The 18169-nt window shown below is 37.4% G+C and overlaps 1 protein-coding gene and 1 long non-coding RNA gene across 6 annotated transcripts in view; both read left to right on the top strand.

Moving 5' to 3' along the window:
* The first annotated feature begins 1400 nt into the window (after positions 1-1400).
* Positions 1401-6092, top strand: LOC137187586 (uncharacterized). 2 transcript variants are annotated; one of them, XR_010929240.1, is made up of 4 exons: positions 1401-2094; positions 4501-4677; positions 5226-5277; positions 5490-6092. It is a non-coding gene; the product is annotated as an uncharacterized lncRNA (long non-coding RNA). The 2 variants fall into 2 exon arrangements; XR_010929239.1 differs by having other exon boundaries at positions 5226-6092.
* A 25-nt stretch (positions 6093-6117) lies between these two features.
* Positions 6118-18169, top strand: part of LOC137187584 (E3 ubiquitin-protein ligase rnf213-alpha-like) — a 51965-nt gene continuing 39913 nt past the window's right edge. The window contains exons 1-11 of one of the 4 annotated variants that reach the window (XM_067596590.1): positions 6118-7029; positions 10708-10814; positions 11244-11362; positions 12061-12789; positions 13020-13577; positions 13805-14278; positions 14979-15175; positions 15367-15513; positions 15731-15936; positions 16544-16815; positions 16974-17233. In XM_067596590.1, coding sequence (XP_067452691.1) covers positions 10715-10814; positions 11244-11362; positions 12061-12789; positions 13020-13577; positions 13805-14278; positions 14979-15175; positions 15367-15513; positions 15731-15936; positions 16544-16815; positions 16974-17233 — 3062 coding nt within the window. In that variant the 5' untranslated portion in view covers positions 6118-7029; positions 10708-10714. Of the gene's footprint in view, positions 7030-7686; positions 10815-11243; positions 11363-12060; positions 12790-13019; positions 13578-13804; positions 14279-14978; positions 15176-15366; positions 15514-15730; positions 15937-16543; positions 16816-16973; positions 17234-18169 lie in introns of those variants that run through there. The other 3 variants (XM_067596589.1, XM_067596588.1, XM_067596587.1) reach the window with 3 other exon arrangements.

Below are 18169 nucleotides of genomic sequence, written 5' to 3'. Positions count from 1 at the left end.
ATCATTGTCAACAATTCTTTATGACTTGTAACTTGTCCTGAATGACTATGACTATGACTAAACTTGAAAAATTACAAATGCTCTAGCAATGGACAAATATATTGTGTTTTATGGTATGTTCATGAATTATTATCTCCTCATAAATGTCTTGCAGTTATAATTGATAACTCTCATTTATGCCTCATTTTGTGAAAAAAAAAAAAACACACACAAACTAAAGCTGAAATATTTTCTAAAAAGAGGCTTGGCTCTGCTTTTGACCTTGACTACACGGATGTACTACAATTATGCATCTTCATGCTCTTCTCCCATCTACCTGGCACCTTGTGACAATGTGAGGGACTGATATTCATTTACTCTAATTCTATTTGGACTCATTTTATTGGAATTGTAAATATTTGATTGACAACCATTGCACGTATTGCATACTCAGCCATAGGATGGGGAATCTCTGTCCATTTGCCCCTTATGTGCAAAGCATTTGTTTTGTTATGTGTTGTTTATTATAGTTTTAAGGAACTTTTCTTCTTAGAAAGGTTGAGTAAGGAAGCATTACTGTTTAAGTTTGGGCACTGTAGCCTATATCATGAAGCACTAACAGTAAAGCCCAAGGTGACATCTTTAAACTGCTTGTTTTGTCCTACCAAAACTCCAAAAACCCATGATGATATGACAAATAATCAAATCCACACATTTAAGAAGCTGGAACCAGCAAATGTTGACTGATTATTTATTCTTTTGACTGACCAATCAATTAATGTATTAATTGTTTCATTTCTAGACGTGTTACATTATTGAACACAACTACATTAAAAATGTACAATGGGAAACATTCTCAACAAGTAATGAACAATATCAAAAATAAATAAAAAATCTAATTGAGCACTAGTTCTCCAAGTGTATAATTTCAAGCCCTGTATAATAGTCTTATAATATTCATGTAGGGATTTATAGGCAACTTGTGGTGTTTAGCGATTTTACAATAAGCTTGACATGTTTCATATTCTTAAATCTAATTTCTATAGTAAACAAAGTATTTTAAAACATTTCTTCACAGTGACTTCAGTGTTGAATTGATACAAAATGAATTTGCCAAACAGGTAACTCCCAATCTGAAAAATGAAGCCAATGCGGAAGTGACTTAAACTTGCATTCTCTCTAGCGGCCACTAGGGGCGACTCCACTGGCTCCAAAAAGAAGTCTGATTGTATGGAAGTCTATGAGAAAATGACCTTACTTCTCAGTTGATTTATTACCTCAGTAAACAGTTTCCTGATGGGTTTATGGTCTCATTTGCTAGTTTCAAGTCTTCTTTAATACAACATGATTTTCATTTAGTAAATTATGGTCCCATTTAATTTAAATTTGACGATAAAGCAGGGTATACTTTAGGGCGTGTCTACATTATGATTGTCAAGTCGCTACCATGGCGACAACGTTGGTGAGGTAACGTAACCATTGCACAACCCCAGACTTCAGAGTACAGGTGTAGCCGTATAGCAGATGCTTTATCAGTGTGTTTTCAGTTTATGAAAGTTAATTGTAACGTTTTGGTGGCCTAAGAAGTCGGATGTTCAGTTTTTCCAATGGTTTTAAGGCTGTTTTTCGCTAACGAAAATTAGCATTAGCACAGTTAACCATAGACTGTAAATGCACCATGTTAACCAAGCTAGCAGCTAGCGTTAGGCGCAATTCCACCCTCTCGTCAAAATATGGTCCCTTCTCGTCACTTCTGGCTCCAAAACTCGAGGTTTCTAAATAGGAGTCCACGAACCAATGGGTGATGTCACGGTGGATACGTCCATCTTTTTTTTTTTTTTTTTTTTTACGGTCTATGGAATTTACCCACATTTATTTTGGTTTTACATTATAATTTCATAGCATGCGTTCTGTTGTAGGTCAACAGTGACATCAGTAGGCCGATGATAACAGGGACTTTCAGGCTGTATTGTTCAGTGGATGTTAGACATTAACTTGCCAGGAGCCCAACGGCATGAACCGGCGCAAGCGCAAACGGAGCAACATTCAGACCACTGTTATCAACCGTTACTGACAGTTTACCTCCTTGAGACTACAAGCAATACTCACTTGCAGGTATTTATCGATTTTACTCAGCACTTTTAACTGTTGTTATTTAGCTGCCTTAATGCTAACCACCGACTGGGTTACATTAATATTACAGGTTATAGCCAGACCCTAGAATGAGTGCTAACTGAACACATTTAAAGGTATAATATGTAATTATTCCACATTAAAATGTCTAAAAACAACTAGATCTATGTTATATATTTTGTTGAGTTGTGTACTTACATTATCCCAAATGTTTCCAACAATTCTCAAACCTAGAGAAATCTGTAATTTAATCAAAGTGACGGACCGTTTCATTTGGTCGCATGTCAATGGCGTCATACCTCCTCTACCAAAGAGTAAACACGCACATGATACATACGGCAGTGCTGTGTTTGTCCGCTACAATGGCGTCTACCAAAGAGTAATTTACACACATACAAGATAGTACATCTGCGTTGTGGTTGTTCCACAGAAACTTATAAATTGACTTTTATTCAGTTTTAAGCCACATTTTCATGATAAATTTAAGTTGCTTTTAACTATATCTTTTAGCCAGAAGAAGGATTTTAGTCATTGGACGTCTGGATCTTAAGTTATCAGAGAAATAAACTGGGCAAACGTTAACAGCAGCTCGGCTAACAGCCCCTCCAGGGAGTCCGGTGGTCACCAAACACCTCTGCGGGTAATTCGGCTCCCGGTAAAAACATCCTGAATGATTAACACTGGAGTAATCCTATCCCGGTGAAGCTGGTTATTTAACAACAAAGACAACAACTCCCATGATCCCTTGCTACTTCACACCGTCATCACACTCCATCTTTTGTAATTGTTTTGATTGAGAGACCCCTAGTGGCTGAAATTACATATTGTGCATTTAACTTAAGTACACTGACAGTGAAAGCAGAGATGTCAGCACAGTCAGCAGCAGTCGCTCCCTCAAACGGATGAAGGTAGTTTGTGTGAACGTGGAAGTTAATTAGTCTCTAAACACTTGTTTGAAATTAATTAGGACACAGGCTTCGCGAAAATTTAACATGAACATGAAGGCTTCTGTCCGACCTCCACAGTCTGTGTGTGAAAGTGCTGTGTGGAGAAGCTAATTTAACCTAGCGGGAATGACTTGCTATGTTATGATTTAAGTCATCAAACTCCATTATTTCCTGCATTTTAACTAGAATAAAAGAATAATATAAGCTAATAAAAAAAATCAGAAACACATGATACATTAAACGTAGTACCAAGCTAGCAAGAGATCAGAGAGGTGGCAGCTCACCAGGCGGGAAGGTGCATTTAAGGACCAGTGTGTAGAACTTAGTGGCATCTAGCAGAACAGACTTAGCAGAAATGGAATATAATATTCATAAGTATGTCTTAATTAGTGTATAATCACCTGAAAATAAGAATCAATGTGTTTTCATTACCTTAGAATGAGCCCTTTATATCTATATAGGGAGCGGGTCCTCTTCCACGGAGGCTGCCGTGTTGCGCCACCATGTTTCTACATAAGCCCAGAACGGACAAACCAAACACTGGCTCTAGAGAGGGCCTTTCCTATTTTTCGCGAGTTTCGCAGCCACTGTAGATTCTCCCACATGCTTGGAAGGGGAGGGCGAGGGGAGGTGTATTCATTTGCTTGCAATCTGCAACTTTACTACTAGATGCCACTAAATCTTACACACTGGCCCTTTAAGTATTCAATTCCAATTGAATGTAAAATGAGTGATGTCATTGTATTATTGTTTAACTGTATAGCACATTGCACATCACAGCCACTCTCTAGACTGGCCGCCATAAGCTACACACATAGCATGAAGCACCTCTAATGAATGCAAACTTAAGCACAATTTTTTTCATAAACTAATTCACATGACAAGAGGTTTTCGTGGTTCACATTTGGATCTAGAAGCATAACCATTACCAGCCTGTTAATGCCTGTAAACAGTGGTTAAATCAAAACTAGTTTGAGCACTGTCCTTGGTGCTGAAGATGTCTCCCTTCGTCATTCAAATTAAAGTCCAAACGCAACCCATTTGCTCCAGAACTCTTGGGTTTGCCATTATTCTTGAAATCCATTGTTGGAATAGCAAACGGAGACCACCACAGGCAAATAATTTCGCATATCTGAAATATGCCCCTCCAAAGGTGTCGTGAGATGATTAATGGGAGAGCAAAGAAGAAAAAAACACATCTGTTTTCATTTTTTGGACTTTTCCTCTTATCTTTGATATTTGGTCAAATATTGGATGATTTGAACATTTATTGAAATGAAGCCACATGAGAAGTTAAGAGAGAAAAATCACTATTTGGTGGAGCTGTTAACAACTCATAGACATCTGAAATGTGACCCTGACTACACAGTGCTTTTTCTAAGATGTCAAAAAGGTTGGAAACCACTGGTTTAATCTTTAACAATGTGTTGTATTTTAAAAGCTTGTTAGGGACCGCCTGATGCTGCCCACCACTTTGGCTTCAGCACTGGCTGTGCGGCTGGGAGGTCCCTGACCAGAGGGAGAGCATTTACCGGGCAGCACCTCACCAAAAAGCACAGCATGAGAGGCAATTGCTCCAGGGGTGATGGCCACAATAAAGCTGCTTTTCAGCAAAGAAGTAAGTAACGTTAAGAGCACCGAACTCCATTGGAAAAAAAAATGACAATTTAACGTACCAATGATTGGTAAGGGTTAGCTTGTTAACTACTCATTTAAGTTAAATTTTTACTGAAACAAGTCCACATTTACCTACAAAATAAGTGCTGAATTAAATAGTGGCTCCTAACGTTACTTTATTTGTAAATTATCATCCACGTTGCTTGCCTTACACCTTCAAACAAGGCCTATTTTAAATTGTGTACTTTTATATGGGAGTTTGGTATGAGCGTTGTTAACTCAGAGACTGTTCATTTGGGCCGTGGTTTCAGCACTTTCAGCAGACCTGTCCCCAGCGTTTCAGAGCAGGGAATACTGCTTATTCTTCCACAATTTTGAAACCTGACTTTATATACTTGGTGATTTTTTTAATTATTCAAATTTGGCTGGGTGGTTAATAACACATTTTTCTGTGGTGTGACAAACTCAGAACATGTATTTATTATTGCTTTGCATGGACTTTAAAGAGTGGTATCTCCCTCCTTAAATGTCGATTCCCTTGGTTTGTAGGACCTATAGCAGACCAGCACTTGACCAGTACAGTCCAAGTCCAACAGCACAGGTAGGTACAGAACCAGCATAACTCAGGTTAGTCCCACCCATGACCTCTGAACTCTGTATTTTAGTCTGTGACATGGTCACATGACGTTCTTTACACAAACCTTAGGAGGAAAATTAAAATGTTATCACAAAAACACCTTTGATGATACCACATGGTGCTGGATAAGAAGTAAAAAATATAACAGTTTATCTTTTTCCTTAATGTTTGTGTAGCCAAATGCTACGCTAGGTGACAAATGGTGCTAAACTCAGGTAAGCAGCAGCACATGGACACCGTAAATTACTTTTTATGAGTATATGCACCAAGATCAGCTGCCACATCAAGACTATACCAACACAGTGAATTTTAGTCCACCTTGAAAATAAGTCAAAGCATCTGCACACTTATCTTCATTGAATTTCGGCACAAGATAATTGTGCAGATGCTTTCTCATTTACTATGTATTTTGTTTTTTCATCATTCTTTATAGTTGCTAATAATTGCGTCTTTTTTTAAGCAAAAATCCCAAACAAACAAGATTTGCTGCTTTTTTGTCTTGTATGATAGCAAAGTGAATATCTTAACAACATGTTTAAAGCATAGTGTGAGCAGCATGTTTAGCAGAGCAGCAGTAGCAGCAAGTGCTTTGTCTGTGTGTCTACACTGAAGGCGTTCAGGTGCAGTGTTGAGCATCGGTCACCCATGTTTTGGAAGTGCTCAGAGCCCAATACACAATTACTGTAGTTATGATATTATAGACTTGAAGCCCAACACTGTGTCTACACTAAAAGCCTCTCAGCCGCGTTTTTCAGTAGTCTGTGATTGGTTAACATAGAATTGTAACACAGATGACTGAAAAATGTGGCTGAGACGCTTTCAGTGTAGACATGGTGTAGGGTTTGCACTGCTGGTTGGACCAAACAAGCAATTTTAGACATCACCTTGCATTCTCCAAAAAAAAATTCTCAAAGAAATTGAGAAAATAATCATCAGATTAATTATAATACAAATGATCATTAGTTGCACCCCTAGTTCCAGCACCTTCTTAATTTGTAGCTGATAAAATTAGTCCACCTTGGCACTGCTCTTTTTTTGTCACCTCACTCTGGCAGTCCTGCCTCCAAAAATTACAACATAACTCCAGCAGTAAACACTTTCTCCTGGTTGTCCAGGAGAAAGTCAGAAAACACTGGGTGACTGACTTCCTTCACTGTTATCTGTCCCTGGAACAGTAGGCATCTGCCCAGCTGAAGAGCTTTCAAGCAAAAAAAAAAAAAAAAAAACACTGAATCTCTACCAGCTTCAGGGTCTGTGACCACTGACCTCTGACCTCCATGTGGACTGGTGAGTGTGTGGAATCTCCCTTTGGTGGTAAATACAGTATCACAGATAAAACACCACAGATACTAAAGCAAGATTATTCAAACCTTCACCTGGTTCTGTCATTTCAATTCAAGTGATAAAAATATGCCTTGGAAGGAATAGCATTTCTGTGAACTGAATGGAGACAGAGAGAAAGATGCAGAGTGTGGGGAGAAATGTTTTCCTGGCAGGCTGGGATTAGATGCAGTTCCATAAATATGTTGGGCAGCTTGGTATACTTTGTGCCCAGTGGTAAAAATAGGCCTTCTTCCCGAGGGAAGTGATGACGTCTGCAGGCTGCCTGCATCAGCAGCCACAAGTCGGCTTCATCCTCATGCTGGAAGAGGCAGAGAAACAAAGTGTGGGGGGAGCATCAATGATCACCATGGCAACACATGCAGAGTGACGCAGGTAAAAGCAATAGAAAGGAAGAGAGGTAGTGATTGGCTGGCAACTGCGGCGATGTGTGTATGTGTGTGTGGCAGAGATGTGTGGGTGGTAAAGAAGAGGAGGAGGGACTCAGTAGCCCAGCACTGAGATTAGCCCCCACATCTCCAACACACACACACACACACACACACACACACACACACACACACACACACACACACACACACACACACACAGAGTCCAAGCCTGTTAGCACGGTCAACAATTCAGCCTAGCAATGAGATGATATGATTTAGCATGCTCCTTGAGCACTGACTTCAGAGGCAGTGGAAAATAAATTATTTTCCTCCCTCACAAATGCCATCTTGGATATTATGCATGCATGCATTTTGAGAGGAAAATATTCATCACATTCCCCCCACATGAACTCAACCTATCCCGGCGTTTCATTTTATTGCCATTAAAAAAGACCTTTTGGCAATTCAGCTGCTTTGGCAAAGCCTTGATGCTGAATTTAATTACATTTCAAAGGTTATTCTTCTTCTTTGCTGCAATCTTTCTTCTAGTAGTCTCTCCCAGTCTTCTTTTACAACTCATCCAATTTTATTTCATTTTATTTTATTTTATTTTATACAGTATTTTTACAGTAGTTATTCAGTAGGAAGATGAATGTTACATTCTCCTTCCAAATCAACTATATCTATCTAGAATGTTTGGTTTTTTTGAAGCTGTAATACAGTACAAAATTGTTTTATCTTGTAATTGATCCATTAATATCCACACTGGAGTCATAGTCCAATGCCCAATTTATGTAGTTATGTGCATAAATCAGAGGAAAGACAATGTATTAGGCGTACTGTTGGGAATAAAAATACATTTGTAATGTTCAAAGAAAAAACAAGTAGTCAAAAAGCAAGCTTACAAGGAGTTTCACTTGAAAATACTGTGCCTTCAAAAAGTCAGCAGGAATGTGTATCACGACACCTGCGTGTGGGTACTGTATGTGTGTGTGCTTGTCTGTCCTGGTAGTAGAGCAAGAGATACAAACAAAAACAGGGACCCGCTCATCAAAACATTGAGCCATAGAGGTAATAATGGTCAAAAACGCTGTAGTATACCTTCAAGTATGCAGGCCATTTTATGGTGTCCTGGAAGCTGGTTTCTCACACAGATCAGCTGAAAATACAGCTGAAAGGTGTCTGGTGTTGACAGGGCATCCTCATAGACAGTGTCTCCAGCAATGATTAAGTTGCTGCCTTATTTCATAACACTCCATCATACAGATTCAGCATATGTTATAACATCATGGATTTCAGCTTTAAAAATTCATAGAGGTTTCGTGTGATCATCCTTGGGTAAACTTAACTGTTAACTTTGACCACATAAACACCAAAACATCCTGACTTGGTCAAGTGGCAACCAGAAGGTCAGCAGCAACAGATCAGTTCAAACTACCAACATCATCAAGACAACTAAGGCAGAGTAATGTTTGGCACACTACGGCAGTACTGACTGAGGGCTAATACTGGGCTACGCCAGGGGAAAAGCAGAAAAGCTGTTCAGATCAGGTAGATGTTTAGGTCATGGCTGAGGCAGGAAAGCTCTCTAGTGACAGCTGCTGGTCAGGTGGGGAATGGCAGGGTCTGAAAAGACCGGACAGTTTGAAAGCATAGAGGTGGCATTGATTGTTGGAGTTGGAAACAAAGGATGAAGGAGAAGAAGGAAGATTAGCAGCAACCATCACACAATGTCACATGTGTGTCCCAGGAAAATTTTGGGTTTAATTGAACTTAAAATTGTTTGGCACACATTATGTCTGTCACTCAATATTAATTTGTTATTTTTGGAATTCAATATTTCCTAATATGCAGAACTCTAAATGCACTCTAAATTCAATGCATGTATGAAATCTTACTTGTAAATTCCAACTGCAAGTGAATCCCTATTGTAGTGTGCAATTATCCACTCTTTACCAGGACTTTGATTTCTTCACAAATATTTCCATTCTTCTTATGTAATTTATTTTAATGATCCAGTCTTCCTATTTCCCACAATCAATCAAATTGAATTGATTGCATTTTACTCCTTCAGGCCCTAAGTTTGAAGTTTACTTGAAACATAGAGTTATATTAGAACTACCATCAGTACAACTACTTAGTAGTGTCTATCAGATAAATTCCACTGAGGTGAATACCACACCACACAGAATTTGTTGTTACACAAAAATCCATCCTCACTGTTTCAAACCTATAGTGTTATTTGAAATGAAATTAATTTACTTGTTTGAGGTGACTGATTTATTTTGGTATTTTAGAATGATGCCGCACCTAGACCTAAGGGAGTGTGTTACAAAACAACAGCAATTAAATTCCAGTTTGACAACATGAGATGAGAATTTGACAATCCCAGCAGTGGATGTGTGTCAATTTCAGGTAGTATTTCAAGTAGTATAAGTACCGTTACTACTGCTATCACTACTACAACTACTGGTGCTTCTATTATTTTAATTAATGTCAACCCTTAGTACTACACCTTCTCTCACTGTGCAGCTGCTTTTAATTGCACAGTGTTGTTTTATTAAGATTTATGTCCAATTTAAGGTCTGATCATAACATCTTGACTCTGAGGTGTCAAGATAGGGAATGAGGTTTGGGGAGAGAAAGTGTTTTAGATAAATCAATATTGCCCCCTAATGGCTACCAATGAGGATGTCTGTGTGTACTAGTGCTGTATTGAACATGTCACTGAACATTGTTGACATGGTAATGTTATTCAGATCCAAGACATCTGAGGCACTGACAAGGGGAGAAAGAGAAAATATATAAAACCATGATATAGTGTTTTTTAAAATACTTCCTTTGGTTAAAGATTCACAGCGTCGACTAAAAAAAAGAAAAAAAACAGATGTTGCATCAGTATGGTCTATATTAGTATTTTCATGTTTTATATTTTAGAGGTGACAATGACATTTTGCTTATAAAATGCCTTCAAAACTAGTTCCTCTAAACACAAAACCAAAGCCACTCCTTTCACCGTAAATGAAAATGAAAGTAAAACTCTCAGTGTGTTATATAACGCGAGTCATCAGCTCAGAATCTTAGTTTCAACCATGTTAGGAAGCGGAGCAAACAAGGTAAGTGATTTGAACAAGTCAGTCAGTGTTACTAATGAGCTGATAAACTGAGTTTGAGAATAATTAATTAATTTGCTGGCTACAATATTCCAGTACTCTATCTATTAGATAGATAGATAGAGTACTTTATTGACTCCAAAGGGAAATTAAAGAAAGGTAGGCCTATAATGTGCCTGTAAATGTTAGGTTAATCATACTGAGTGTTCTTTTTCTAATTTCTCTTTGTATTACAATATAATTGGCTATAATAACACGTTTACCCACTTGAGACAAAATTAGTCCATGTCAGTGTTTTTTAATATTACAAGTTTATTATAAACATGAAACAGAAAGATCTAAAACCTTTTGTAGGTAGTTTTATAAAGGGTCAAATTACTATTAAGTACAGCAGCCTGTTAAATTAGTCTTCATACAGATAAGTTCTTATAGGAAAATTCTTAACTACTTTTATTTTGAGAAATTGTTAAATGGGTAAAATAACTTTCTGAAAGTATCATGAATCTACTTAAAATGCTCAACAAGTACACCAAAATGTTTTCCCACATTCATAATATTATTTTTTTTAGGTACATCATGTTCTGCCCTGAATGTGGGATTCAAGTGGAAAAGTCCTATAAATTCTGTCCTGAGTGTGGCTTCAAGTTATTTGCGTTGACTCAAAATAGGACCCAAGGTAAGCTTCCCTGCAAATTTTTTTTCTAATTATTTTTTTCTTCCTCAAAGAAAGAAAGAAAAAGCAATGAGAGCTTTCTCAAGTGTAACCATAAAACAATGCTCCAGGTCTACTTTTGACCAGACAGATGAGAAATCATAAGACTATATACATAATAGGCTGTTACAACACAAGTATAGCTTACTAATGACATTGCTTTTTTGTTCTGTACATAGACTTTAATGAAGTATGATTTATTCGCTATATAGTAGTAGCTGAAAGTCCAGTTTGGTTTCTAGTTGTTGGTAAGTTGTTGTTTTTTTTAAATATTTTGCAATTTACTGTTCTGTTATCCCATCTGCAGGTGGGAGTATGAAACAACTGAAACCTTTACTGTGGTTAGATATGTCTATCTAATGTCATGTCATATAACTTTAAATTGTTACCCAGATGTGGCCACGCCAACACATCAACAGTCAGTCACCACAGAGGAGAGGAACCAAAAGGAGAAGCCAGTCCAGGTTCCAAAAGACGTTAAAGAGGAACAAGAAAACACTGCCCAGTTTAAGGTGAAATTGCTAAAACGTTTCATTATTTTTGCATAATTTTTTATGCTCATCACATTTTTTAAATAAAGTTTGAAGTTGGGCAATAATTGTTAAAGAACTAAAACAGGAAGAGAGCTCATTCTGTTTTGTCATTCTGTCACAATCATAAGCAATCTTTGTTTGTTTTTGCTGGCACTGAATCATGTTTCTTCCTTCCAGTTTAAACCGACGTCATTTAGTGCAGTAGAGGCAATAAGGACAAAGGTCAAGGAAAGTAGAACAGATTTCTGCAATGGCAGCAATGTGGTTATAATTGAGTTTCAGCATTATAAACCTTTGAGAGCTTTGGAGTTTTACTTCACTAAGACTGAATTATTAGAATTAGTAGAAGCCAAATAAAACAACAAGAGTTTAAAGAAAAGGCACTGTTTTAAGTCTATGTAATTATCCTATGAGATCTTCCAAGTTTCTCAGTTTCTCAGTTTCATGAACACTATATTTGTGAATGAATGAAAGAAGATTTCATGGCCTTTTTTGCTCACAATAGACTTTTTCCGTTTTATTAACTTGCTGCTGAAAATGATGGTTCTCTGGCTTTTAATGCATTAACCACTTAACTAATGAGATCATTTTTGCCTCTAGAGTAACTTAACCTCTGGGCAAACTTTAACAAAGTGAAACTTCCATCTGCTAAGCTAACTATTTAGACTTTTTTTCAGGGGCAGCCGGCCAGTGATGACTCAGAGCCAGCCAGAGCTGGTAGTACAAGACAGGACCTGTCAGATAACACTTCCAGCTCAGCCACACCAGAAATTAAAACCACGCCCTCATCCCCCTACCAGACACCCTCAGATGGCAAATCAGTCACTACCAGGAGGTTAGTCACAGAGAGTTGCAAGGAGGAAGAGAGGCTATCTGGTACAGCACATGCTCTTGACAGTAATGCTCAACCATGCAGAGAGACAGCCTGTCTCAACAACCTGTCTGTTCCCACGTCACCACCCTCTCCTACACCTGCTTGTGATGAAGTGACAGAGCAACAAACAGAGATACCATCAGATATTAGTACAGAAAACAGTCCCAATGCAGTGCGAATTCATGATGACAAGCCAAGTGACAATCATCCCGGGCCACTGTCTAATTCTGCGTCATCACTAACATCAATTCAAGAAACCAACACCTCTGCACCTGCATTGTCTGAGCAAACACCTCAAGAATCTGATCTGGTGGCAAAACAGTCTGCTTCTGAACAGGATAAAGAAAAGAGACTCTCACATGAGATACAAAATCTCTCAGAGAGTACAGAAGATCACATTAACCCTGAAGAACATACATTCACTGAACAAACTCAGAGGAAGGAAGGCCAAGCTGATGAGCCAAATACCAAACAAATTAAGTCTTCAGTTGATCCATGTTCAGTCACACAGGAGACAGCCAAAAACATAGAGGTAAGTATTTGACTAACTCTTTTTCTGAATAGTATTCATTTCAGAAAATCTTGATATAAATAGTTTTAATTATCAAACTCACTCACACAATATAAATCAGCTGCTTATAATAAATATGAATTTATTATTATTATTATTTTCCTGATTTTCCAACAGCCATAAACCCTCTCATTCTGTCTGCATACCTGCTAATTCCTATCTGCTAAGATAACCATTTGGACTCGTTTCAGGGGCAGTTGGCCAGTGACAACTTGGGGTCAGCCATGGGTCATGTTTCACCACAGGACACAACAGCCATTATGGAAACCAGAACTTCACCCTCATTCCTCCACCAGAAACTCTCAGATCGCGAATTAGACAGTAACAGTCAACCAGAGCAACAAACAGAGACACCATCAGATATTATTACAGAAAACAGTCCCAATGCAGTGCCAATTCATGATGACAAGCCAAGTGACAATCATCCCGGGCCACTGTCTAATTCTGCGTCATCACTAACATCAACTCAAGAAACCAACTCTACTGCACCTGCATTGTCTGAGCAAACACCTCAGGAATCTGATCTGGTGGCAAAACAGTCTGCTTCTGAACAGGATAAAGAAAAGAGACTCTCACATGAGATACAAAATCTCTCAGAGAGTCCAGAAGATCACATTAACCCTGAAGAACATACATTCACTGAACAAACTCAGAGGAAGGAAGGCCAAGCTGATGAGCCAAATACCAAACAAATTAAGTCTTCAGTTGATCCATGTTCAGTTACACAGGAGACAGCCAAAAACATAGAGGTAAGTATTTGACTAACTCTTTTTCTGAATAGTATTAATTTCAGAAAATCTTGATATAAATAGTTTTAATTATCAAACTCACTCACACAATATAAATCAGCTGCTTATAATAAATATGAATTTATTATTATTATTTTCTTGATTTTCCAACAGCCATAAACCCTCTCATCATGTTTGCATACCTGCTAATTCCTATCTGCTAAGATAACCATTTGGACTTGTTTCAGGGGCAGTTGGCCAGTGACAACTTGGAGTCAGCCATGGGTCATGTTTCACCACAGGACACAACAGCCACTATGGAAACCAGAACTTCACCCTCATTCCTCCACCAGAAACTCTCAAATCGCGAATTAGACAGTCAACCAGAGCAACAAATAGAGGCACCATCAGATATTAATCCAGGAAACAGCCCTGATGTTGTGACAGTTCCTGCTGATAAGCAAAGTGACATTCATTCCAGGAAATTGTCTAACTCTGTGTCATCACAAAGATCAACAAAAGAAACCATCTCTACTGCACCTGAAGTGCCTGAGCAAACACCTGAGAAGCAAACTTCCCCTGAAATAAAGACAATCTCTCATGAGACACAGAATTTGTCTGAGAGGCCAGATGAGTCTAGTAATGAGAGTCACACCAACATGGAAATACAGTCAATCACTAAACAAACAGACAGGAAAGAAGACCAAGCTGCTGGAAAGAAGGTAATTTATCACTCAGATGAGCCAAATACCAAACACTGACATATAGTAGTACAGTATGTTGTGGAGGCACGTACAACACATAACGCACTGTGGAAACAAGTTTCCCCTTGGAGACAATATCTATCTATCTGTCTATCTGTCTGTCTGTCTGTCTGTCTGTCTGTCTGTCTGTCACTGGCATAGTAATCAGTCAAATATTCAACTGGCTCTGGTTGCTGAAGTAATTCATTTAGTTTAACTCTGAAACTGACAAAACACTTGAATAATCAGCTGCTAAATAAACATTTATTACTCCCTTTCTGATTTTCTAAATGAAGACTCAAATAAGATGATAATTACTGAAGTCATAATATTTACAGTGACAATTTACATCAGTGCATGCTCATGGATACAGGCTATTAACTGTGCAATGTTAATTAATTCATTTTAACAAACCACATTTGGCTTTAAAGTGAGTATTTCCATGTCCAATGTCTCAATTTAGAAATAAAGACACTAAAATGTGTGTCACAGGAAACCACAATGCTTAACAAAAACGGTTATTCTAAATTACACCAGTGATTCAACAAAGCTGGATATCTAATTCCTATGGAAAAATTTTTTGGAAGCTGTTACTGTGTTTATTCTACATTAGATAAGTTAATATCCTGATCATCTGATCAGGGCTTTGTTTACTTTTCAACTATTTCCTTTTTTACAGGCTGCGGACACCAAATCAGATGGGAAAACAAACACACACCTGACAAAGAAACAGGAGCAGCAACCAGGCAACAGTAATGTAGATGTCTCCAGGTCACTGACACCTTCCAGTCCTCCCAGCCAGAGTGATGCTGAAGGTGGTCAGCTAGTGGCAGCAGACATCTTGAAAAAAGCCATTCAACCTCAGACACCACAAATGTAAGTTACACTATAGGCTATAAGAAATTTGATTTAGAATCAAAATGTTTTCCTAATGAGGAATATACTGCACACTTTCATGTGATGTATAATACAAAGTGTTTTTACCCATTACAAACTATTTTGATTTATTAAAATTTTGTATGGAAAATATGAAGTTCACATGTTGATTTTTTCTCCTTTTTCTTCAGTTCATCAATCAGTGAATGTATACCTGTGTACTTCCATGTTGTCACTTCCAAAGACTTCCATTTGGATCCAGAGAAGGACTTGGTTATTCTAAAATCTGAAAAATTATTTGGAAACTGGGATGCTGGCAAGGAAATGACCTTCTCTAAGTATGACTTACTTAAGCAAATTAGTTTTTCCACAGTAATAACATGTTTTGTAAATTTTTCACTGGAAACCAAGGAAAGAATGAAATCAAATTGTGATTATGTTATCCTTTTGTCACTGGCAAGTTAGTGACTATCATTGAGTGAATAGTTTACTGGAATTTATAAGTCTGTCCCTTCTCTGCACGTCCCATCTCTAATAACTGCTTGTGTTTCACAGGTCTCTAGGGGACAAGAGGTATCTTGTTGAGCAACGACATTTGATTCCCAAAAACATTATTCATGAGAGCATACCTTACAAATATGCTGTTCTCAAGAACCGTGGAAAAAACTATGAGGTTATGTATGAGACCATCTATCAGAAAGAAGGAAATCATCTCATCAATAGGTGCCTGTCAATCAAAAGGGATCTATTGACACACAAAGGTACATTAGATTCACTCATGCTCAGACACAAATTTTGCTCATTTACAAACTGATTTACTGTATGTTACTCTTTTTTTAGCGTATTATTAAAATGTTTTTTTCTAGTACAAACCACAATGAAACATATAAACAAAAGTATGTTACACTATTAACACTGCAACATAAATACATATTTACATTTTATTATTTATTTAACTAGATAGCTCCCATTGAGCTTTGAGAACTCTCTTACAAGAGAGACATGGCCAAGCTGCATAAGAAGTTGCAGACAAAATGATGCACTAAAACAGACAAAAATCCTAAAAAAGCAAAAAGAAGAACAAAGACCAATTCACTCTTCTTAGAATTTAGCCATAAATTCTGTCAAAGTTTTCAGCTTCCTCAATTTAATTTGTTTCTTCAGACTATGCCCTAACCAACTTTATTAAAGGAAGAGACATTGAAACAAACTATAAAGAACTTGCTTAGTACAAACGCACTCTTAACTCAACAATTTGTTTCAACCTAGCCCTGCTGCTAAAACATCTAAAACATATACAGTATGAATGGGCCAAATGAATGTAGCAATTACTGACCCCTGTAATTTTTTTGCTGTTGAACTTTTAAGGCGAGTGGCACCAGTATGATGATGTCATCCATTCTGATGTGAAGAAGAATTTCTGGACTTTCTTGAAATCTACCCAAGAAGCTGTAATGAAAGGAAGAGACCAGGCTGGCAGGGAAATGCTAAAAATAATCTTTGATCTTCTTACAACCTGGAATGAACAAAATGTGGGTGACTTCTTTTTCCTGCTAAGACAGTTCATTGAAGCATACAGCTATCCACTACTTCACGATGGCGTGGAAAGATCATGGGGATTACCATATGGTCCAGAACAGGTAAAGGTTTTGTTCTACAGCAGTACACATCCACATCCAGAATGGTCTCCTAAAATCTAAGATAAATTTAATTAATATATACTGTTTTCCACCAAAAGGTCTGATCAGAATGTAAGTATTTGACATCTGCTATTACCTTGTTCCTTTACTTTTTCCAGGTGAAAATCCTGCTTAAAAGTTTTCTGGAGGAAAACATCTATCCCAAGTCCAGAAAGGGGAGAGAAAAAACAGAATCCCTCTTACCACCTCTGCATGCAGGAGTTATTGGTTTGCTTGTTTACAACAAGTATCTGAGAGAACACATGACAGATCAACCGATATCTAATCTATGTGATCTTCTTTGCCTGCCTAATAAGCCACAACACCATTTTCGCTCTTTCTGGAAAGACTTTGCAAGCCCTTTACCAGATAAGAAAAGGTAACTAATGTGAAGTTTTAGTTAAAGCGTAAAATAACAACAGTACCATATGAAAATTATTAAGATTATAATTTATAAATAAAAAATAGACAAGAAAACAAATGATTAAAAATGAGTTAAAGGTTAACTAAAGACCCAATTCAAGTATTAATAGAAAATAATGGTGACTATCAGCCTGATAATGTTCAGTCAGCTTTAGTATTTGGCTTGTAAGTAGTATCAGAAATTAGGTAGACAAGGGTCAACTTAAAACTGAAGGCAATGGGGTTAATTATTTTCATGTTGTGCTTTCTCATAAGAGGTGACTAATTATTTATCCATATCATATAACAAGCTTTGTTTTTTCATGATTTCAATATATTGGGATTTGGGATTTTGATATGAGGCTTTGTTTTGTCATGATGAAAAACTGATTATTGATTTTGATCGAGGGTCATAAATTCTGCATAATGAAAAAGGATAGTGGCAACTCGAGATGAGAATATAAGATCGCAGGGAGTTTGAGGCAACAGAATTGAGCTTTACCCTGAAAACAGTATGTCAGTGGACTTGTTTGTCAAAAGGGTCTGTCCATCCTGCAACATTCCTTACCAGGTGTTGGCACTAATGCACCATTTAATTGCTTACAAACAACAGTTTCTATTGAATATTATAGTGCGTTGGTATGGATGCTGAACTTTTAGAGAATTTGCTGGATAAAATAAACTGGATTAGATTCAGATTAACTTGCATAAAATGCGGTTTTAAATTTATGCAGATGGCATTGATCATGACCTTCATTTTTGCTCAGTGTACATTCAATTGGACTTAATATTGTAGTTCTAAATACAGTTGACCTTATCTTCCAACAACATAGAGTAGAAATAAAACAAGTATTATAATATGGTATAATTTTTAGATAGATATTTTTTAGAGATATTTTATGTTTTTTCCCCA

This window comes from Thunnus thynnus, chromosome 8, assembly GCF_963924715.1.
Source record: "Thunnus thynnus chromosome 8, fThuThy2.1, whole genome shotgun sequence".
In the NCBI taxonomy this organism is placed as follows: domain Eukaryota; kingdom Metazoa; phylum Chordata; class Actinopteri; order Scombriformes; family Scombridae; genus Thunnus; species Thunnus thynnus.
The sequence above is the reverse complement of the archived record's forward strand: the minus strand, read 5'-3'. Positions and strand labels throughout refer to the sequence as shown.